The sequence below is a fragment of the Pistacia vera genome, unplaced genomic scaffold (genome assembly GCF_008641045.1).
Source record: "Pistacia vera cultivar Batoury unplaced genomic scaffold, PisVer_v2 Contig601, whole genome shotgun sequence".
NCBI lineage: Eukaryota > Viridiplantae > Streptophyta > Magnoliopsida > Sapindales > Anacardiaceae > Pistacia > Pistacia vera.
The window spans coordinates 27,361-49,653 of record NW_022196448.1 but is presented as its reverse complement, the minus strand read 5'-3'; the positions used below and the strand labels follow the sequence as shown (position 1 = coordinate 49,653).

Genomic DNA, 22,293 nt, shown 5'->3' with positions numbered 1-22,293 from the left:
TGCAACTTTTGAGAAGCCCTTAATGTGCAAAGTGCACATGCCAGGTCAAGTTTTTTATAATAGAAAATGTGCAGGAGCTAGCATATGCATACTAATGGGCCATTTCTGTATAAGAATATACTGATACAAAAATCATATGGAGTAAGCATCTCATGAAATGATTCCTTTCTTGTACAAGTTGTCACCGCCTTCGACCAGGGAGTACCTGAAATCCGGTTGCCTGGTAATGTTGTCGACTCCACGTGCCATTACTTGGTTAGCATTCCAATACCAAGGTTGAATGTACGGTGAAGATCCGGCGGAGGAGAATGATGAAGGATGAAGGATCACAGAACCCCAGTCTCTGGCTCCGAGTTTTGCTTCCTTCAATCTTCTCCGGATCAATAAACTTCCTAAATCTTCCTTTCTTATTTCGGATACACTTCTGAGTATAGAGACGCATAAAAGAAGTACCAAAACCGCATCCTCTTCCGGCAATAGTTCTATAACCAGTAGCTTCCAATTCAATAGAGCAGTGACTCTTCCAGTCGGGTTTTCTTCTGAGAAGCGAATGAGTGTCACAAAACCCTCGTCGTCTTCCTCTTGGTCTTTACTTTGTAGACCAGTTTTCCCTTGATACTGCATTTTCCGACCTCTCAAAAGTATAAGCTGCAAATAGACGATGTTCTGCCTATCAAACTGACTGTGCATCAAAATATTCATCGTTAAAGAAAACAGGAATTACCACATTACCGATGAGTCCGGAGATGTTTGATTAATCAGAGTAAATTTCAAGCCTGATGTTGTTGATGATGATGATGATTCCCAACTTATCATTAATTCATCTCCTGTTGAAAAATGCCATGCTGCTTGACATTGTGCTGTAGGTTCTTTTGGTGTTGCAGTTCCTAACACTTTCTCTGTACTAGATGTCAACAATAAAAAAATGTTTAAAATTATGAAGTCTAAAGCCTTCGACATGACAGTAACTAAAATCCTGCAACTAAGAATGCCACACCAAACTATTTGGCCTAAGCAAAGATCAAAGAATGCCACACCAAACTATTTGGCCTCAGGCAACATTCTTGTCATCTTGAAACCAGAATAGACACAACATAAGAAACTGAAGCCTTAATGATAAAAGGCTTTTATAAACCAGTAGGTAGGCTTGGGTGTGCTTAGTCCATGTGGGACTTCAACACTCCCCTTCACGGTCACGGTCAAGCTCATATACGGTCAAACTTATATGTTGGGTTATACATGTTAATGGAAGTAGTTGCTGGTTCTAACTTCGGTGTGGGACTCCAACACTCTCCTAATGGTCAGGGTCAAGCCCATATCACGATCAAGCTCACTCATCAACCGCTGGTCAAGCACTCAACTCAACTGGGTCTAGCTCTAATACTATGATAGAATTTGAGGTGAGTCTGACTCCTCACTCTATAAAGCTTTGTTAAATGGGAGAATTACCCCCTCTCATCAACCAAAGGCTTGAGCGTGCCTAGTCGGTGTACGACTTCAATACTTAAATCTAAAACTTTCCTAGATTTTCTTAGGATCCAAACACTTTCAATGAAATTCCTTGACAAAAAGATTTTCTATACAACATACCAGGTGCTTTACCGATGGAACCGGCAACATAAGACCAAGAACCTTCCCTTATCTCTATAACTCTGTCCTCCCATCTCACAGCTGAAGGTTTATCTCCTCCTCTTCTCCAAAATCCTCCTCCCACCCTGAAATTTAATTTCAAGTTTAAGTTACAGACAGAAAAGATCTTACAGTTAGAGCTTTCATAGTAATCAAAATTTAATTTCCTTCTCTGTATATAGTAAAGGATCAATTGCAGGAAAATTTTACCTCATTCGAACAACAAAACATTCTCTTCCTGCATGATCAAGAACAGTACGAGACAACCAACGACCTTCTTGAGGTCGATACCCGTTTAATCTCAGGATTACATCAGATATCATAGCTCCTGAATCATCTGTGACTCTGTCAGGCACACATTTTAGCAAGTATGGAGCTTGAACTGGAGGAGTTATCGAAACAGAAACCTGGACTTGTTCAATTTCTCTTTGTACTGTAAGTGAAGGTGCTCTCAGTAAATCATTCCAATGAAATGTTATAGCACCTTTTAATGCACTTCCCCTGAGGCAGTAGCCACCACGGTGACGAAGCTTAAGTATTAAACCTCTGCTTCCAAACTCACAGTAGAGATGCCAAGCTTTTCGCCATGAATTGTTGGAGAAACTGGATAAAGATTTATCAACCTTTAGTTCCCTGTGACATCTTACCATCCGTAGACGCATAAAATCATGTCTTATATTCTCTTGTGTTGCCTTTATTTGAGACTTGAGCTTTAGAAACACACAGACCTGCAATGTAGAAACCAAAATCAATTCTGTCACGAGCAGATTGGCTCCAACTAAGAGTTGCTTTAATGTCAAAAATGGAGCTATCTTTCGGTGGTTCAAATTCTTATATTTTCAGATCCTATTAGAGGATAAAGCTTTGATGAAAATTTTACAAGAGTACTGGACTTGCCTCAAGTAGGAACCTAGGCACCAGGGATTTGTATTTGCTATTGACATCCGTTTCTGATACATTCCAGTAAACTGGAGGCTTCACTGAGGCTGTACCATCCAATTCCAAGGCTAGCCCACCTCCGGCTTTCTCATAAGGCTGATCAAAAGTTCTCTCCCAAAGTTTCTTAGTTTCTTCCACCTCTTTTGGCTTCACAGTATCCCACACTCCCACCACCTTCTTCCCCATCTCATCCCACATGTCCTTCAAGTCCTCCGCATACACTGTGGGGTAGCTCTGATTGATTCATTAAGAAAAAAATAATTGATCAGAACAAACAGAATAATCAAACCAGAAAAGACAATACAAAGGTCCAAAAAGAAGAAGAAAAAGAAAAAGAGTTTATAAAAGCCAATAATGGCGAAGAAATTCAACCAACCAGATGGGTGAGCCACATGAGCTGAATATCAAAAGCAGGAACAAAACAAGAACATTCATCAGTGAACTTGTCCAACATGAACAAAAAGCCTTTGTAGCGTTGTCTGGCTGCGATCAAGTACACAATCTCACACATGTATGGCTCAGAAAATTTCGAGTATAAAAATCTCTGCTTTTTCACTTCAGTCAGTATATCTTCATTTACAATAACTACTGGGTTATCTGAAGAATCTGAATCCACTTCATTCTCAAAAGGCTCAGCTGGGTATCTGTTGATCCAAATTTCTTTGCATCTCATCAATGCATACTCTTCGTTTTCTTCATCGAAAATCGCTGGTTTTCCAATGAGCTTCGAGAACCTTGACTCACAGTATTGCCTGTAACTGACCTGAGAAATAATATTGGTAACTTCTATATCATTAAATGAGTGCAAGATTGTGTTTGGTTGCTAAGAAAATAAAAAGAAAAATAAATGACAAGTGGGAATGAAATTGCTCCCTGTTTTCTTAATTACTAAACCATGCATTTGTTACTTTAAGCTTAAAATCAAACGAGTTTCTATCAAGGCTTTGATTTCGTATGAAGTTGAATATTACTGCTAATCAATCCGATATCCTGAAAGCTTCTATATCAACAAAGAATAAACCAACATACTTAAAGCTCTAATTAACTCTTAATTACCAGTAAGAACACTAAATAGAATACAAGTGAACAAAAGTTCAGCAACCATTAACTATAATTAACCATAAGTGATAAAAAAAAAAAAATGGAGCTTTGCACTGATTTTCCCACATTTTCTTAGCAACCAAACAGAATGTTGACAGAAAATATTAGAGTGTAGGCATCTAGCTAGCTTACCGGATTCAAGGTGTGACAAAACCAAACCCACTCAATATCAAACGGAGGAAGAATCCTAGCAGGCGTTGACCCCACCGTTAGATCACAAATCAACGGCATCCACAGCTCATCATACCTGCAAATTCAATCCACGCATCCACTCATCACAGTCCAATCAACTTACTTTTTCATTACACATAAAATTATAATAAAAAAAAAAAATTCAAAACTTTATCACCTTCTAATGGCTTCAACAACGGTTGCTCTCTCATGAAGCCACTGGGACTCATTGACAGTCCTCAAAAACCCGATATTTCGCCTGGTGGCCGAGACAAGATCCACACCGATTCTGATGGTTGTTTCAACTTCCGAGATATCGCTGAGAGTTCTTGGCGTTAAGTTGTCAGAGATTTCGGTGGCAGCCGACATCATTGGAGAGACCGTGAACGTGAAGTGGGTTGTGACGACTTGTGTTGTGTTACATGAAATGTTTATGTTGTGTTTCGAGTTTAATTAATGATGATGTCTGAACCTGAAACAGAATTTTTGTTTGGTTCGAAGAGAATAATATCTATACGAGGAAGAAACAGCGGGTGTATAGAGCTGTTAACGTGAGAAAATCTGACCACGTGGCAAGTGGGTTTTTGTTGGGTTGTTGAAGAAGAACTTGGCTAATCTTTTAACTTTAATCATTCTTGTATTTAATCCATAATTTATTTAAAGTTCTTTTAAACAGACAAAAAATAATTATCTTGATATATTTATTTATATGAAAATAAAATAAAATAAAAACTATTTTTAGTGCATCGATATGATAAATATTTTCTCGATTTTGTAATTAAAGTGACTGAATCAACATAGTGTTTTTAAATTAATTTTTAGAAAAACTAGCCAGCAGTTCACCGTATCTCTCACTTAGTCATCCACATTATTCCATTTCGTTTAATCATTTGAGTCACAATTCGATGATTCTTTACTAAAAAACTACAATTTAGTTTAGGGCTTGTTAGTATCCTCAAATTTTTTTAAAATTTTGGTCTCCTTCTATGTATTATTCTTATTCTTAACATGAACCATATTTTTTATATCAAAATTGGTACATCGCTCAAATTAAGCTTAGACAAATTTGAAGCAAGAATTTACTTAGTTTGCTTGTGATCTTTGTAAAAGCTACTTAGAATCAATTCGTAAAAGATGAGATTACTTGTTAAAGGAGAAACTAAAAAAGCCTGAAGCATCCTTCATTCTCTCTTAAAAGTTATGTAGTTAAATTAAAAAATTAAATAAAACTAAATTAAGAATCGAATCGGGTGCGTTTGTTTTAGTATTTTGGATAGTATTTTTGAAAAAGTAGAAATTGGTGGTAATAACGAGTTAAGATTTAAAATTAACAAAAATACTCCTATGTTTATTATTTGCTAAACAACCTGTAATAAAAACATTAAAAATTACACAAACAACCCACCCACCATTAAATACGGCAACTGGCCATCACTGAGGAGGGTGGCCGGATCGCCATATCGGCGTGACGACCAACTAAATCTAGTAGTCGTGCGTCGAGATGACCTTTTCCAACCAAATCCACCATAGATCTGTCACATTTGGTTGTCAACGACAGCCAAGATATGAGGGTTGTTAACGACTTGCTATAGCAGATCTTTGGCCATACAAATCTAAGGTGGATTTGGCAAAAAAGGTCATATCGGCGTATCACTAGTCAGATCCAACCGGTAGTACACTATTATACCAGATTCCAGAATCTGGTAAATGTGGTAGGTGAGGGGTGTTTTGTCCATTTTAAGTTTTTTTTTTTTTTTTTTGTTTTAGTTAAATAACAAACTTAAGGGGTTTAAAAATAATTGAATAAAAATATATAGTATTTACGAATAGAGAAACAAATGTATATTTTGGAAATAATAGGAATAATAAAGGAAAAATAAGGAAACCAACGCACTGGACGATATGACTGCCTATTCAAGAAATAAACGAGACATGAAAAAAAAGATCCTAAATCATGATAGTTTATCCAACATATATAATCATTCACTAAATCACTTTCCAACCAAACAAAACATAATTTTATACTTAACCTTTTATCCAAGTTATTTATATATAGTTAAAGCGATAGCATAATGGGTTACACCAATGGTTTGATTTGATAAATAGTTTATGTTAAAATAGTCCAAGCCATTGTGTGATGCGTCCACTAAACAAGTGGCCGAGTAGGATGTTGTCCCTAGAAGCACTTATAAAAGAAGCAATAGTTGTCATAATCCTTATACCAATCATGCACTCACCAAACAGGCCTAGGCCCACCCATGATGTGTCACCCATAGGTTTCTTTTCTATTTGTTTTTGTCATTTTTGATGATCATTCAATTTTTGGTCCTACTAGTTTGGGACCATGTAGAACTTTATTTATTTTATATCACCTTAAAGTTTACATAAATTAAATTATTAATGACAAAAAAATTCTAAGATTATAATAATAACATAGATTCGGTTTTTTTTTTTTTTTTTTTTAACAAGGTGTTTAAATCGATTTATATATCTTGATTAATTGAAAAATTAGCTGTAACAATTCAACCTCACGATTCTCACTTAAACTGTAGATAAATCATCTAGGTTACTTACGAATGGTAATATTGGTATTAAAATAAGATAGAGATATTAAGTAAATATTTAAGAGGGTCGAGATAAAAAATGTGAATTAAATATTCAAAACTTTTGACTATCTTGAAATCTAAAGATCTCTTGGGAGATCTTGATGATGTCCCATGATTTAATATGTAATCTCCATGATCTAGAGGATATTATTAATAACCCCTTTTTACAAGATGATAATTCTTTATTAATTTGATGATGAAATTAAAAAGATTGCAAAAATAGTAGGCTTGGTTTGAAGGAGTTGGGGTAAAGTTTTTTTTTTTCTTTTTCTTTTTTTTGTTGAGTATAGGTCCGAGCGTACTTAACTAATCTTCCGAAACTCAAAGTTAATGAACAAATAAATCTCTTTAGTGATCACTCAAACTCAAGAAACATAAACTCTTTACTCTTTTACCGTTAGAGCCTTTGGTAGCTATGGATTAAGGGTGGTTGTCAATAATTTCCCCGAAAAAAGAAGACAGACTTTATATTATATCTTTGATAAGCAAGATTTCTTTATCATTTGAGAATTTTAAGGGAATTTCTCAATCAAGAGCAAAAGACAAAAAGACAAAGCAATCCTCTCATTTCCACCACCTCTGAGAGAATATAATGCACAATACTGTTCATGCGTAACCAAAGTGATCATTCCTTTTGCTCATGTTCCAGAAATCTGGAAGATACACCGTATAGAACAATCTGGGAAAATAGTTTAAGATGGTAGCACAGAACATTACAGACAAAATTCTTTCATTGACTTCAACTTCTGCTACGTGGATTCATTCAGAACAAGGCATTTTTCATTCATAAAAAACGATTCAAACGTGTCTGATACACAGTGATTCCAGGAGTAGGTGACTATCAGAATTTCTTGATGGCATACTTGTCTGCATTGTGACTCACATAAAACTCATTATAGTTATCTTTGACAAAATTTCATTCCATGGCCAACAACATTGACAAAAAGTTACATTTGATTGATACAAGCGCTGTGTTTTACTAAAGAATGTACAACTTTGATATGTAAATAGTAAATGAGAAGTATGAAGTGTGAAAGAAGCCTTCATCTTGGCACAATGGAAGAAAAGGTCCTAAATATTCTAAATTCCTGGAAAAAATAGATTCAGAGAAAAGCATGAAGGAGAGAGTTAAGTTCAAATGATATGTCAGGTGACGATACTCATACGGCAATCAAATTTGCCAGCCGGATATAAGGATGAGTAAATTACTTCACTGTAAATTGCTTGAGATTTATAAAAATACATTCAAAAATTAAAAGCATATAAAAGGAAAATATTTTGATGGTATTCAGCAGGCATCTGATAATGCAGAATTGTAAATGCAAATAAATAACATTAGAGCCTCAGAATTGCAGATGTCAGCAAGGCTTAACAAGCCACTCAGTCCCGAAAGATGGTATTTTGTGAATGATATCCCTAGGCCACAGTTCTCAACACCAAAAACTGAAAAAGTACAAGGAAAAATACTAATCTTACTACCAGCCTATATGAAAGGAGAAAACTAATACAAGAAAAGTAAAGAAACAACAAACGGCCTCAGAATTGCAGAATGTCACCAAGCTAAACAAGCCATTCAGTCCGAAAGATGGTGTATTTTAGAATGATTTCCTCCTTGGCCACATTTCTTCTCACAAAAGAGAAAAAAAAAAAAAAAAAAAAAAAAAATTGCAGAGAAAATGTTTGTCATGGCCAGTCCCAAATGGTAAAGGCAACAAACGCTGCCCACAAGGCGATGGAATATGAGACCACCCATCAACGGAGGAGCTCCCCATTGGGAGGACCATCAACGTCAATGGACATTTATCTGTGACGTTTACTTTGAATGTACATACATAACTGGTTTGCCCCAATAAAGTAAAGGATTTGAGTAATCCCCCGTCACAAAAATAAAATAGAAATCATCATCACAACTAAACATATAACAGAAATTACAACTAGAACATTAAATATCACATTAAAGAATATGTAAAATCTATTCTTCTATGATGGTATAACAAATGTATGTCTCATGGCCAGTCCCAAATGGTAAACAGCAACGCCACTCACAAGGCGATGGAATATGAGACCTGCCCACAGATGGAGGAGCTCCTATGAGGAGGACCATCAACATCCAGGGCATTATTATGACGGTTACTTAGGAATCTACAAACATAACTGGTTCGCCCAGTCAAGTATTGGACTTCTATAGAAATCCCCGTCTCATTACCAAAAATTATTTATAAACCGCTTACAGTAATCAACAAGTACTAAGCAATCAACATAAACTAAACATTCAAATCAGAAATTCAATCACAATGTGACACTAGTAAATTATTGTGTACTAAAACTAAGATGTTATAAACATACCATTAAGTGTATCATGTGTATGCGTGAATACAGGAATAACCCAACTACGCCTCAGAGTGCTTGCCACAATACGCAACAAATTTAATCAATAGTAACACTCATTACAAATTTTGTCTTACATAATCTTAGACAAAACTCAAAACAAAAGGGAAGAATGTTCCTCAGAAAATAACAAAAGAAGTATTCTGTCATCTAATATCAGAATTAGCATGGTCAGTAATGAAACTCAGGGAACAGTCCCTCTCAACAACATAAGCACATAAATCTTCACAACAAATAGAAAAAATCAATTCTTTTCACACTCAATTACAAACAAACCATGTAACAACCTACATTCAATTTTTCAGATTCTGTTCACATTGTGCAAACAACACCTATAACACAAAATAAAACCAACATAAGAAACAAGCTCAATTGTAGCAAACAAAAGCAACTTTTTCAAGATTTCAAATAAGCCCGTGAAGGAACATTCAAAGCATCCAAGTTCCCTCAGAAAAAAAGTAAATCTTTCAGTCAGAGAACAATCAGATATACATTAGCATGATTATTTTGAACCATCACAGGGAACAAATAGAATAACCCAGATGAAAAAATACAAAATACAAAATACCCAGATACAGAAACACGTCAAATCAATAATAAAAAAAAAAATTAAAAGCACAAAAACAACAGTTCAGAAACTGGTAAAAAAAATATATGTTGCTCAGATAAATGTTGGAAAGAGTCTATCCGACCTTCGACTAACAAAGGCCTCATAATGAGCTGGGATTATGCATTTATCATCATTGATATATGTTTTTAGCACACACAGAATTAAACACCTAAAACCTAATCAGAGCTACAAAACCACACATCAAATGACTTAAAATCAAATACAAAAAGTTGAAACTTATGAACAAATGAAGGAGAGAGGTGATTCAGAGAGAAGGAGCCAAAGAGAGAGTGATGGCTGGGCCGCTTAAGGGCAGAATGCTGACGGTAAGAAGGTCACTCCGGGTTTTATAAGAGGAAGGGCTAGGGTTTTAGTTTTAGAGTTAGAGGAAAATGGTTTATTACATAATGACCCTGCACTTTGAGTATTTTACAATTTTGTGTAGGGATGTGATTTCTCTGTGGGCCTTGCTCATGGGTGCCCAGAGAACAAGGCTTTCATCAACAATAGTGGGCCTAGGTTTGGGACCTTGGGTTTTGTCTTAGGAACCCATATTAAATTCATATTTTATTAATAATAAAATAAGTCATATGATATAACCAAATTACACGTAATTTAGTTAAATTATTATTTCAAATATTTGAAAATAAAATTCTCTTTCTAAAATATAGAGTAAAATAACCCGATTAAAGCATAATATGATTACATATCTCTAATGCATTGTATATCCTATAATAGGTGTCACATTAAGGAGTTAATGACTGTTCATATTTATTATTTTCATTTAAAAAGAGTATTTGAGTTAGTTTATACGCACCCCGATTAATTCTTATAAGTAATTAATACTACATCTTACTGTTATGATCACTTTGTTCAAATTTTAGCATCAAATAAGTTTTTAGTGAAATAATATTTGATGTTCGTTTTTTCAGCGAATTACGATAAACTTTTATATTTAATTTTAATATTTACTATCCTTGAGGTCATTTTGGTTAAATTAAGAGTAATGATACATCCACAATCTACTCACAATCCCGATATGACAGCTCGCAATTAATCAACTGCAATTCATCAGGTGAGACATATTACAAGCTGAGAGCTATCACGTCGGGATTGTGAGAGAAAGTTTATGAGAAGAAGTTGCGGGTATATCATTTTCCTTAGATTAAATAGAAGACAAAGAGAAAGAGCTTGCAATAAACTCAATTTTATTAACAAAAGCTAGGTCCATGGAATAACTTTTTTGGTCTAAAGCTCAATTCCCTCAACAATAAGCCCTCCTTTCAAGGGCTTTTCACCGCCTTATCATCATCATCATCATCATCTTCAACTTTGTAAAAGCTTCCCAATTCAATCTCAAGCCATCCATCTTCACTTTCACAAGCAACCCATTACCTCCTCCTTCACGAACTCTCGATCTCAAAGGTGCAATGCGGATCCCAAAGTACAGTCTCTCCAGATATTGTTTCTTCTTACTTTCTTGGCCATTAACGCAGCGCAAATAAACTGTCCCTTATGACTTGAAATCGCCAACTTCTACAGAAAACTTAAACTTCAGACGGTAAAGAGTTTAAACCGTAAGCTCGATCAGCAAATTTGAGGATGAGATAGGCTCCATAAACTGTTTTCGGTTACAGCTTTTTGGTGCATATTTTGCCATGGATTTCTAGCCAACTTATTGTTCTGAGCTCTGCAACTTTTGCAAATCACCACAAGTACTTGAAGATATGGTTGATACAAGCTCAAATTCCTAATGTAAGAACCTAAATTTTCTCTGTTTAATGTATATACTTTTACAGAAAAATATATATTAATATTATAAGGTATTTTTACGTTATCTATACATCTGCCTAATAAACATCGTAATATATGTAAATAGTAAATGAAACAGACGTATTATACCATCTATACATCTATAGATAAAGCTAACGTATCATGATATCTATATATATGTCTAATAAATATCATACTACGTAAGTATTTAATTTTCTTTTATCTAACAAATCATAACTATGATATTATCCTAATTAAAGTTGAAATTTCTTCATTGAATGGAGCATCAACCTTGATGAGGAAGGGGTTTCCAAGACCAATAAAGAGGATTTATTTGCCCATTTAATTGAAAGTTCCCTTGCACTCAACATATAAACCTTCTTGCGTAGTTGATTTCTCTAAGCAAGAAGTCTGTCCATAATTCAAATAAAGATAGTATTATACTGTCATTAATCAATTAATAAATCAACTATATGGAAAGAAATAAAGGAGAAAAGGTAAAGGAAATTAGGAATTTACAAAATACCACCCAAATTGAATTTATATAAAGGATGTGTATGATCAATAAAGGAGGAAATCTGGTCATCATTTATCCTGAAATTTAATAAATATTGTGCAAATAATTTTTTAAGAATTACTCCTAACTAGCTAAGCTAAAATGTGACATTTTTTTTTTCTTTTTTGGTGACCAGGGTGTTTGGGCAAGTTTGCATGCATCTCGACTAATCTCTCATGGTTGTGAAGTTAACGACGGGATAAACTCTCCAGTGGTCACCTCTATTAACAACCGAGGGGAATCAAATTCAAGACCTCTTGAATAATACACTCAAGAGTTTCTATCACTCCCCCCGACCACCCAAAGATAAAAATGTAGCAGTTTCTTGAGGGTGAGTTTGCATCCACAGGCAGTGGAACAAATATGAATTAATACAATGAAGCATAATTCATATTTGCTCCACCACCTGTGCCTAAGCTTATACTAATACAAAGATTTGGTTTTTTTTTTTTTTTTTTTAACCAAGGTGTTTAAACGATTTATATATCTTGATTAATTGAAAAATTAGCTGTAACAATTCAACCTCACGACTCTCACTTAAACTGTAGAATACATCTAGGTTACTTACGAATGGGTAATATTTGGTATTAAAAATAAGATAAAGAGATAATTAAGTAAATATTTAAGAGGGGCGAGATAAAAATCGTGAATTAAATATTCAAAACTTTTGACTATTTGAAATCTAAAGATCTCTTGGAGATCTATGATGATGTCCCATGATTAATATGTAATCCATGATCTAGAGGATATTATTATAACCCCTTTTTACAAGATGATAATTCTTTATTAATTTGATGATGAACTTAAAAAGATTGCAAATTAGTAGGCTTGGTTTGAAGGAGTTGTGGGTTAAAGTTTTTTTTTTCTTTTTCTTTTTTTGTTGAGTATAGGTGTCGAGCGTAATTTAACTAATCTTCCGAAACCTCAAAGTTAATGAACAAATAAATATCTTTAGTGATCAATCAAACTCAAGAAAAATAAACTCTTTACTCTTTTACCGTTAGAGCTTTGGTAGCTATGGATTACAGGGTGGTTGTCAATAATTTCCCCGAAAAAAGAAGACAGACTTTATAATTATATTCTTTGATTAAGCAAGATTTCTTTATCATTGAGGAATTTTAAAGGGAATTTCTCAATCAAAGAGCCCAAAAGCAAAAAGACAAAGCAATCCCATCTCATTTCCACACCTTTCTGAGAGAATATAATGCACAATACTGTTCAGCGTAACCAAAGTGATCATTCCTTTTGCTCAGTTCCCGAATCTGGAAGATACACCGTATAGAACAATCTGGGAAAATAGTTAAGATGGTAGCACAGAACATTACAGACAAAATCTTTCATTGACTTCAACTTCTGCTACGTGGATTCATTCACGAACAAGGCATTTTACATTCATAAAAAACGATTCAAACGTGTCTGATACACAGTGATTCAGGAGTAGGGGACTATCAGAACTTTCTTTGATGGCATACTTTGTCTGCATTGTGACTCACATAAAACATATTATAGTTATTCTTTGACAAAATTTCATTCCATGGCCAAACATTGACAAAAGTTACATTTGATGATACAAGCTGTGTTTTACTAAAGAATGTACAACTTTGATATGTGAAATAGTAAATGAGAAGCTATGAAGTGTGAAAGAACTTCATCTTGGCACAAGGAAGAAAAAGGTCCTAAATATCTAAATTCCTGGAAAAAAAAAGATTCAGAGAAAAGCATGAAGGAGAGAGTTAAGTCAAATGTAGGTCAGTGACGATACTCATACGGCAATCAAATTTGCACAGCGGATCAAGGATGAGTAAATACTTCACTGTAAATTGCTTGAGATTTATAAAAATACATTCAAAAATTAAAAGCATATAAAGGCAAAATATTTTGATGGTATTCAGCAGGCATCTGATTAATGCAGAATTGTAAATGTCAAATAAAACATTAGAGCCTCAGAATTGCAGAATGTCAGCAAGGCTTAACAAGCCACTCAGTCCCGAAAGATGGTATTTTGTGAATGATATCCTCCTAGGCCACAGTTCTCAACACCAAAAAACTGAAACAGATACAAGGAAAATACTAATCTTACTACCAGCCTATATGAAAGGAGAAAACTAATACAAGAAAAGTAAAGGAAACAAACAAACGGCCTCAGAATTGCAGAATGTCACCAAGGCTAACAAGCCATTCAGTCCCGAAAGATGGTGTATTTTATGAATGATTTCCTCCTTGGCCACATTCTACACATAAAGAGAAAAAAAAAAAAAAAAAAAAAAAAAATTGCAGAGAAAATGTTTGTCTCATGGCCAGTCCCAAATGGTAAAGGCACAACGCTGCTCCACAAGGCGATGGAATAGAGACCACCATCAACGGAGGAGCTCCCCATTGGGAGCCATCAACTCAATGGACATTTATCTGTGACGTTTACTTTGGAATGTACATACATAACTGGTTGCCCCAATAGTAAAGGATTTGAGTAATCCCCCGTCACAAAAATACAAATAGAAATCATCACACAACTAAACATATAACAGAATTACTAACTAGAACATAAATATCACATTAAAGAATGTAAATAATTCTTTATGATGTATAACAAATGTATGTCTCATGGCCAGTCCCAAATGGTAAAAGCAGCAACGCCACTCCACAAGGCGATGGATATGAGACTGCCCACAGAGGAGGAGTCTATTGAGGAGGACCATCAACATCCAGGGCATTATTATGACGGTTACTTAGGAATCTACAAACATAACTGGTTCGCCCAGTCAAGTATTGGACTTCTATAGAAAATCCCGTCTCATACCAAAAATTATTATTAAACAGCTTACAGTAATCAACAAGTACTAAGCAATCAACATAAACTAAACATTCATAATCAGAAATTCAATCACAAGTGACACTAGTAAATTAATTGTGTACTAAAACTAAGATGTTATAACATACCATTAAGGTTCAGTGTATGCGTGAATACAGGATAACCCCAACTACGCTCAGAGTGCTTGCCACAACTACGAACAAATTTAATCAATAGTAACACCCCATACAAAATGTTGGCTTACATAATCTTAGACAAAACTCAAAAACAAAAGGGAAGAATAGTTTCCTCAGAAAATAACAAAAGAAGTATTCTGTCATCTAATTATCAGAATTAGCATGGTCAGTAATGAAACATCATGGGAACAGTCCCTTCAACAACATAAGCACATAATCTTCACAACAAATAGAAAAATCAATTCTTTTCACATCAATTAAAACAAAACCATGTAACAACCTACATTCATTTTTCAGATTCTGTTCACATTGTGCAACAACATACCTATAACACAAAATAAAACCAAACTAGAAACAAGCTCAATTGTTAGCAAACAAAAGCAACTTTTTCAAGATTTCAAAAAGCCCGTGAAGGAACATTCAAAGCATCCAAGTTCCTCAAAAAAAAGTAAATCTTTCAGTCCAGAGAACAATCAGTATACATTAGCATGATTTTTGAACCATCAAGGGAACAAATAGAATAACCCAGATGAAAAAATACAAAATACAAAATACCCAGATACAGAACACGTCAAATCTATATAAAAAAAAAAATTAAAAGCACAAAAACAAACAGTTCATGAAACTGGTAAAAAAATATATGTTCTCAGATAAATGTTGGAAAGGTCTATTCCCTGACCTTCGACTAACAAAGGCCTCTGAGCTGGGATATGCAAGTTATCATCATTGATATAGTTTCTGCACACACAGATTAAACACCTAAAACCTAATCAGAGCTACAAAACCACACATCAAATGACTTAAAATCAAATACAAAAAGTGTGAAACTTTATGAACAAATGAAGGAAGAGAGGTGATTCAGAGAGAAGGAGCCAAAGAGAGAGTGTGGCTGGGCGCTTAAGGGCAGAATGCTGACGGTAAGAAGGCACTCAGGGTTTTATAAGAGGAAGGGCTAGGGTTTTAGTTTTAGATGTAGAGGAAATGGTTTATTACAATAATGACCCTGCACTTTGAGTATTTTACAATTTTTGTGAGGATGTGGATTTCTCTGTGGCCTTGCTCATGGGCTGCCAAGAGCAAACTAGCATAACACGTTACCGTATCTCTCACTTAATCTATCCACACTATTCCTAATTCGCCTTAACTATTTGGGCCACAATTCGATGATTCTTATACTAAAAAGCTTGAATTTTAGTTTAGGGCTTGTTAGTATCCTCAAATTTTTTTTTTTTTAAATTTTGGTCTTCCTTCTATGCATTATTCTTATTCTTAACATGAACCATATTTTTTTATATCAAAATTGGATACATCGCTCAAATTAAAGATTAGAACAAATTTAAAGCCAAGAATTTACTTAGTTTGCTTGTGATCTTTGTAAAAGCTACTTAGAATCAATTCGTAAAAGTATGAGATTACTTGTTAAATGAGAAACTAGAAAAAGCATGAAGCATCCTTCATTCTTCTCTTAAAAGTTATGTAGTTAAATTAAAAAATTTAAATAAAACTAAATTAAGAATCGAATCGGGTGCGTTTGTTTTAGTATTTTGGATAGTATTTTTGAAAAAGTAAGAATTTGGTGGTAATAACGAGTTAAGATTTAAAAATTAACAAAAACATCTCCTATGTTTATTAATTTGCTAAACAACCCTGTAATAAAAACATTAAAAATTACACAAACAACCCCACCCACCCATTAAATACCGGCAACTGGCCATCACTGCTGGAGGGTGGCCGGATCGCCATATCGGCGTACGACCAACTAAATCTAGCTAGTCGTGCGTCGAGATGACCTTTTCCAACCAAATCCACCATAGATCTGGTCACATTTGGTTGTCAACGACAGCCAAAGATATGAGGGTTGTTAACGACTTGCTACAGGCAGATCTTTGGCCATACAAATCTAAGGTGGATTTGGCTAAAAAAGGTCATATCGGCGTACTACTAGTCAGATCCAACCGGTAGTACACTATTATACCAGATTCCAGAATCTGGTAAATGTGGGTAGGTGAGGGGTGTTTTTGTCCATTTTTAAGTTTTTTTTTTTTTTTTTTTGGTGTTTAGTTAAATTAACAAACTTAAGGGGTTTAAAAATAATTGAATAAAATATAATAGTATTTTCAGAATAGAGAAACAAATGTATATTTTGGAAATAATAGGAATAAAATAAAGGAAAAATAAGGAAACCAACGCACTGGACGATATGACTCGCCTATTCAAGAATAAACGAGACATGAAAAAAAAAGATCCTAAATCATGATTAGTTTATCCAACATATATAATCATTCACTAAATCACTTTCCAACCAAACAAAACATAATTTTATACTTAACCCTTATCTTATCCAATGTTATTTATTATATAGTTAAAGCGATAGCATAATGGGTTATGACCAATTGGTTTTTGATTTGAAAAATACTAAAATAGTTTATGTTAAAATAGTCCAAGCCATGTGTGATGCCGTGATGGGTCCACTAAACATGTGGCTGAGTAGGAGGTTGTCCCAAAGAAGCACTTATAAAAGAAGCAATAGTAGTCATAATCGCTTATACCAAATCATGCACTCACCAAACAAGGCCTAGGCCCACCCATGATGTGTCACCCATAGGTTTCTTCTTCTTTATTTGTTTTTGTCATTTTTGATGATTCATTCAATTTTGGTCCTACTAGTTTGGGACCATGTGAAGAACTTTATTTTATTTTATATCACCTTAAAGTTTACATAAATTAAATTATTAATGACACAAAATGTCTAAGATTATAATATAACATAGATTCTGGTTTTTTTTTTTTTTTTTTTTATAACCAAGGTGTTAAATCGATTTATATATCTTGATTATTGAAAAATTAGCTGTAACAATTCAACCTCACGATCTCTCACTTAAACTGTAGATAAATCATCTGGTTACTTACGAATGGGTAATTATTTTGGTATTAAAAATAAGATAAAGAGATAATTAGTAAATATTTAAGAGGGTCGAGATAAAAATCGTGAATTAAATATTCAAAACTTTGACTATCTTGAAATCTAAAGATCTCTTGGGAGATTATGATGATGTCCCATGATTAATAGTAATCTCCATGATCTAGAGGATTTATTAATAACCCCTTTTTACAGATGATAATTCTTTATAATTTGATGATGAACTTAAAAGATTGCAAATAGTAGGCTTGGTTTGAAGGAGTTGGGTTAAAGTTTTTTTTTTCTTTTCTTTTTTTGTTGAGTATAGGTGTCCGAGCGTACTTTAACTAATCTTCCGAAACCTCAAAGTTGAACAAATAAATCTCTTAGTGATCACTCAAACTCAAGAAACATAAACTCTTTTACTCTTTTACCGTTAGAGCATTTGGTAGCTATGGATTACAGGGTGGTTGTCAATATTCCCCCGAAAAAAGAAGACAGACTTTATAATTATTTCTTGATTAAGCAAGATTTCTTTATCATTTGAGGAATTTTAAAGGGAATTTCTCAATCAAGAGCACAAAACAAAAAGACAAAGCAATCCATCTCATTTCCACACCCTTCTGAGAGAATAATGCACAATACTGTTCATGCGTAACCAAAGTGATCATTCCTTTTGCTCATGTTCCAGAAATCTGGAAGATACACCGTATAGAACAATCTGGGAAAATAGTTTAGATGGTAGCACAGAACATTACAGACAAAATCTTTCATTGACTTCAACTCTGCTACGTGATTCATTCACGAACAAGGCATTTTACATTCATAAAAAACGATTCAAACGTGTCTGATACACAGTGATTCCAGGAGTAGGTGGACTATCAGAACTTTCTTTGATGGCATACTTTGTCTGCATTGTGACTCACATAAAACATCATTATAGTTTATCTTTGACAAAATTTCATTCCATGGCCAACAACATTGACAAAAAGTTACATTTGATTGAACAAGCTGTGTTTTACTAAAGAATGTACAACTTTGATATGTAAATAGTAAATGAGAAGCTATGAAGTGTGAAAGAAGCCTTCATCTTGGCATCATGGAAGAAAAAGGTCCTAAATTTCTAAATTCCTGGAAAAAAATAGATTCGAGAAAAGCTGAAGGAGAGAGTTAAGTTCAAATGTATGTCAGTTGACGATACTCATACGGCAATCAAATTTGCACAGCCGGATCAAGGATGATAAATTACTTCACTGTAAATTGCTTGAGATTATAAAAATACATTCAAAAATTAAAAGCATATAAAAGGCAAAATATTTTGATGGTATTCAGCAGGCATCTGATTAATGCAGAATTGTAAATGTCAAAATAATAACATTAGAGCCTCAGAATTGCAGAATGTCAGCAAGGCTTAACAAGCCACTCAGTCCCGAAGATGGTATTTTGTGAATGATATCCTCCTAGGCCACAGTTCTCAACACCAAAAAACTGAAACAGATACAAGGAAATACTAATCTTACTACCAGCCTATATGAAGGAGAAAAACTATACAAGAAAAGTAAGGAAAACAACAAACGGCCTCAGAATTGCAGAATGTCACCAAGGCTAAACAAGCCATTCAGTCCCAAAGATGGTGTATTTTATGAATGATTTCCTCCTTGGCCACATTTCTTCTACACATAGAGAAAAAAAAAAAAAAAAAAAAAAAAATTGCAGAGAAATGTTTGTCTCATGGCCAGTCCCAAATGGTAAAGGCAACAACGCTGCTCCACAAGGCGATGGATATGAGACCACCCTCAACGGAGGAGCTCCCCATTGGGAGGACCATCACGTCAATGGACATTTATCTGTGACTTTACTTTGGAATGTACATACATAACTGGTTGCCCCAATAAGTAAGGATTTGAGTAATCCCCGTCACAAAAATACAAATAGAAATCATCATCACAACTAAACATATAACAGAAATTACATAACTAGAACATTAAATATCACATTAAAGAATATGTAAAATCTATTCTTCTATGATGGTATAACAAATGTATGTCTCATGGCCAGTCCCAAATGGTAAAAGCAGCAACGCCACTCCACAGGCGATGGAATATGAGAACCGCCCACAGATGGAGGAGCTCCATTGAGGAGGACCATCAACATCCGGGCATTTGTTATGACGGTTACTTAGGAATCTACAAACATACTGGTTCGCCCAGTCAAGTATTGGACTTCTATAGAATCCCCGTCTCATTACCCAAAAATTATTATAACAGTTACAGTAATCACAAGTACTAAGCATCAACATCTAAACATCATAATCAGAAATTCAATCACAATGTGACACTAGTAAACTTATTGTGTACTAAAACTAAGATGTTATAAACATACCATTAAGTGTATCATGTGATGCGTGAATACGGAATAACCCCAACGCCTCAGAGTGCTTGCCACAACTACGCAACAAATTTAATCAATAGTAACACCTCCATTACAAAAGTTGTCTTACATAATCTTAGACAAAACTCAAAACAAAAGGGAAGAATAGTTCCTCAGAAAATAACAAAGAAGTATTCTGTCATCTAATTATCAGAATTAGCATGGTCAGTAATGAAACATCACTGGGACAGTCCCTCTCAACAACATAAGCACCATAAATCTTCACACAACTAGAAAAATCATTCTTTTCACACTCAATTACAAACAAAACCATGTACAACCTACATTCAATTTTTCAGATTCTGTTCACATTGGCAACACATACCATAACACAAAAATAACACCAAACTAAGAAACAAGCTCAATTGTTAGCAAACAAAAGCAACTTTTTCAAGATTTCAAATAAGCCCGTGAAGGAACATTCAAAGCATCCAAGTTCCCTCAAGAAAAAAAGTAAATCTTTCAGTCAGAGAACAATCAGATATACTTAGCATGATTATTTTGAACCATCACAGGGAACAATAGAATAACCCCGATGAAAAAATACACAAATACAAAATACCCAGTACAGAAACACGTCAAATCATATAAAAAAAAAAAAATTAAAGCACAAAAAAAACAGTTCATGAAACGGGTAAAAAAATATATTTCTCAGATAAATGTTGGAAAGAGTCTATTCCCTGACCTTCGACTAACAAAGGCCTCTATGAGCTGGATTATAGCATTATCATCATTGATATATGTTTCTTTAGCACACACAGAATTAACCACCTAAAACCTAATCAGACTACAAAAACCAAACAATGACTTAAAATCAAATACAAAGTTGAAACTTTATGAACAAATGAAGGAGGTGATTCAGAGAGAAGGACCAAGAGAGAGTGATGGCTGGGCCGCTTAAGGGCAGAATGCTGACGGTAAGAAGGTCACTCAGGGTTTTATAAGAGGAAGGGCGGGTTTTAGTTTTAGAGTTAGAGGAAAATGGTTTTACAATAATGACCCTGCACTTTGAGTATTTTAAATTGGTGTAGGATGTGGATTCTCTGTGGGCCTTGCTCATGGGCTGCCCAGAGAAAAGGCTTTCATCAACAAGTGGGCCTAGGTTTGGGACCTTGGGTTTTGTCTTAGGAACCCATATTAAATTCATATTTTATTAATAATAATAAGTCTATGATATAACCAAATTACACGAAATTGTTAAATTATTTTCAAATATTTGAAAATAAAATTCTCTTCTAAAATATAAGTAAAATAACCCGATTAAAGCATATATGATTCATATCTCTAATGCATTGTATATCCTATAATAGTGTCACATTAAGAGTTAATGACTGTCATATTTTATATTTTCATTTAAAAAGAGTATTTGAGTTAGTTTTACGCACCCCGATTAATTCTTATAAGTAATTAATACTACATCTTACTGTTATGATCACTTTGTTCAAATTTTAGCATCAAATAAGTTTTTAGTGAAATAATATTGATGTTCGTTTTTTCAGCGAATTACGTAAACTTTTAATTTAATTTTAATTTTACTATCCTTGAGGTCATTTGGTTAATATAGAGTAATGATACATCCACAATCTACTCACAATCCGATATGACAGCTCGCAATTAATCAACTGCAATTCATCAGGTGAGACATATTACAAGCTGAGAGCTATCACGTCGGGATTGTGAGAGAAAGTTTATGAGAAGAAGTTGCGGGTATATCATTTCCTTAGATTAATAGAAGACAAAGAGAAAGAGCTTGCAATAAACTCAATTTTATTAACAAAGCTAGGTCCATGAATAACTTTTTTGGTCTAAAGCTCAATTCCCTCAACAATAAGCCCTCCTTTCAAGGGCTTTTCAACCGCCTTATCATCATCATCATCATCTTCAACTTTGTAAAAGCTTCCCAATTCAATCTCAAGCCATCCTCTCCACTTTCACAAGCAACCCATTACCTCCTCCTTCACGAACTCTCGATCTCAAAGGTGCAATGCGGACCCAAAGTACAGTCTCTCCAGATATTGTTCTTCTTACTTTCTTGGCCATTACGCAGCGCAAATAAACTGTCCCTTATGACTTGAATCGCCAACTTCTACAGAAAACTTAAACTTCAGACGGAAGAGAGTTTAAACCGTAAGCTCGATCAGCAAATTTGAGGATGAGAGGCTCCATAAACTGTTTTCGGTTAAGCTTTTTGGTGCATATTTTCCAT

The 22,293-nt window shown here is 34.4% G+C and overlaps 1 protein-coding gene, 12 non-coding genes and 3 pseudogenes across 14 annotated transcripts; all 16 read right to left on the bottom strand.

Moving 5' to 3' along the window:
- Positions 1-497: 497 nt before the first annotated feature.
- LOC116110372 lies at positions 498-4,421 on the bottom strand. Of its 2 annotated transcripts, XM_031396600.1 has the most exons (8): positions 4,019-4,421; positions 3,802-3,916; positions 2,945-3,331; positions 2,527-2,802; positions 1,840-2,357; positions 1,591-1,715; positions 725-899; positions 498-648 (listed from the first exon to the last, which is right to left on the bottom strand). In XM_031396600.1, the coding sequence occupies exons 1-8, from the start codon at positions 4,210-4,212 to the stop codon at positions 636-638; spliced, it is 1,803 nt and encodes a 600-aa protein (XP_031252460.1). In that variant the 5' UTR covers positions 4,213-4,421; the 3' UTR covers positions 498-635. The 2 variants fall into 2 exon arrangements, with proteins under 2 accessions (XP_031252460.1, XP_031252461.1); XM_031396601.1 differs by lacking the exon at positions 498-648 and having other exon boundaries at positions 757-904.
- A 3,363-nt stretch (positions 4,422-7,784) lies between these two features.
- Positions 7,785-7,870, bottom strand: LOC116110425 (annotated as a pseudogene).
- Positions 7,871-7,977: 107 nt separating this feature from the next.
- Positions 7,978-8,065, bottom strand: LOC116110424. Its single transcript, XR_004124904.1, has one exon. It is a non-coding gene; the product is annotated as a small nucleolar RNA SNORD96 family (small nucleolar RNA).
- Positions 8,066-8,947: 882 nt separating this feature from the next.
- Positions 8,948-9,027, bottom strand: LOC116110435 (annotated as a pseudogene).
- Positions 9,028-9,274: 247 nt separating this feature from the next.
- LOC116110431 lies at positions 9,275-9,360 on the bottom strand. The gene has a single exon (XR_004124910.1). It is a non-coding gene; the product is annotated as a small nucleolar RNA snoR53Y (small nucleolar RNA).
- Positions 9,361-9,487: 127 nt separating this feature from the next.
- On the bottom strand, positions 9,488-9,585 carry LOC116110426. Its single transcript, XR_004124905.1, has one exon. It is a non-coding gene; the product is annotated as a small nucleolar RNA snoR69Y (small nucleolar RNA).
- A 1,142-nt stretch (positions 9,586-10,727) lies between these two features.
- LOC116110395 lies at positions 10,728-16,501 on the bottom strand (annotated as a pseudogene).
- On the bottom strand, positions 13,712-13,800 carry LOC116110438. The gene has a single exon (XR_004124915.1). It is a non-coding gene; the product is annotated as a small nucleolar RNA SNORD96 family (small nucleolar RNA).
- LOC116110436 lies at positions 13,911-14,000 on the bottom strand. Its single transcript, XR_004124913.1, has one exon. It is a non-coding gene; the product is annotated as a small nucleolar RNA SNORD96 family (small nucleolar RNA).
- On the bottom strand, positions 14,865-14,948 carry LOC116110429. The gene has a single exon (XR_004124908.1). It is a non-coding gene; the product is annotated as a small nucleolar RNA snoR53Y (small nucleolar RNA).
- On the bottom strand, positions 15,396-15,492 carry LOC116110428. Its single transcript, XR_004124907.1, has one exon. It is a non-coding gene; the product is annotated as a small nucleolar RNA snoR69Y (small nucleolar RNA).
- A 2,536-nt stretch (positions 16,502-19,037) lies between the features above and the next one.
- On the bottom strand, positions 19,038-19,125 carry LOC116110423. The gene has a single exon (XR_004124903.1). It is a non-coding gene; the product is annotated as a small nucleolar RNA SNORD96 family (small nucleolar RNA).
- Positions 19,126-19,232: 107 nt separating this feature from the next.
- On the bottom strand, positions 19,233-19,322 carry LOC116110437. The gene has a single exon (XR_004124914.1). It is a non-coding gene; the product is annotated as a small nucleolar RNA SNORD96 family (small nucleolar RNA).
- Positions 19,323-20,193: 871 nt separating this feature from the next.
- Positions 20,194-20,277, bottom strand: LOC116110430. Its single transcript, XR_004124909.1, has one exon. It is a non-coding gene; the product is annotated as a small nucleolar RNA snoR53Y (small nucleolar RNA).
- A 244-nt stretch (positions 20,278-20,521) lies between these two features.
- On the bottom strand, positions 20,522-20,607 carry LOC116110432. Its single transcript, XR_004124911.1, has one exon. It is a non-coding gene; the product is annotated as a small nucleolar RNA snoR53Y (small nucleolar RNA).
- Positions 20,608-20,730: 123 nt separating this feature from the next.
- On the bottom strand, positions 20,731-20,828 carry LOC116110427. Its single transcript, XR_004124906.1, has one exon. It is a non-coding gene; the product is annotated as a small nucleolar RNA snoR69Y (small nucleolar RNA).
- Positions 20,829-22,293: the final 1,465 nt, after the last annotated feature.

Coding starts and splice junctions, on each gene's coding strand:
- LOC116110372 (XM_031396600.1), bottom strand. CDS start 4,212: ATGATGTCGGCTGCCACCGAAATCTCTGACAACTTAACGCCAAGAACT. Junction 3,332..3,801: donor TTTGTCACACCTTGAATCCG/GTAAGCTAGCTA, acceptor ATTATTTCTCAG/GTCAGTTACAGGCAATACTG. Junction 2,358..2,526: donor TGCCTAGGTTCCTACTTGAG/GCAAGTCCAGTA, acceptor TCTACATTGCAG/GTCTGTGTGTTTCTAAAGCT.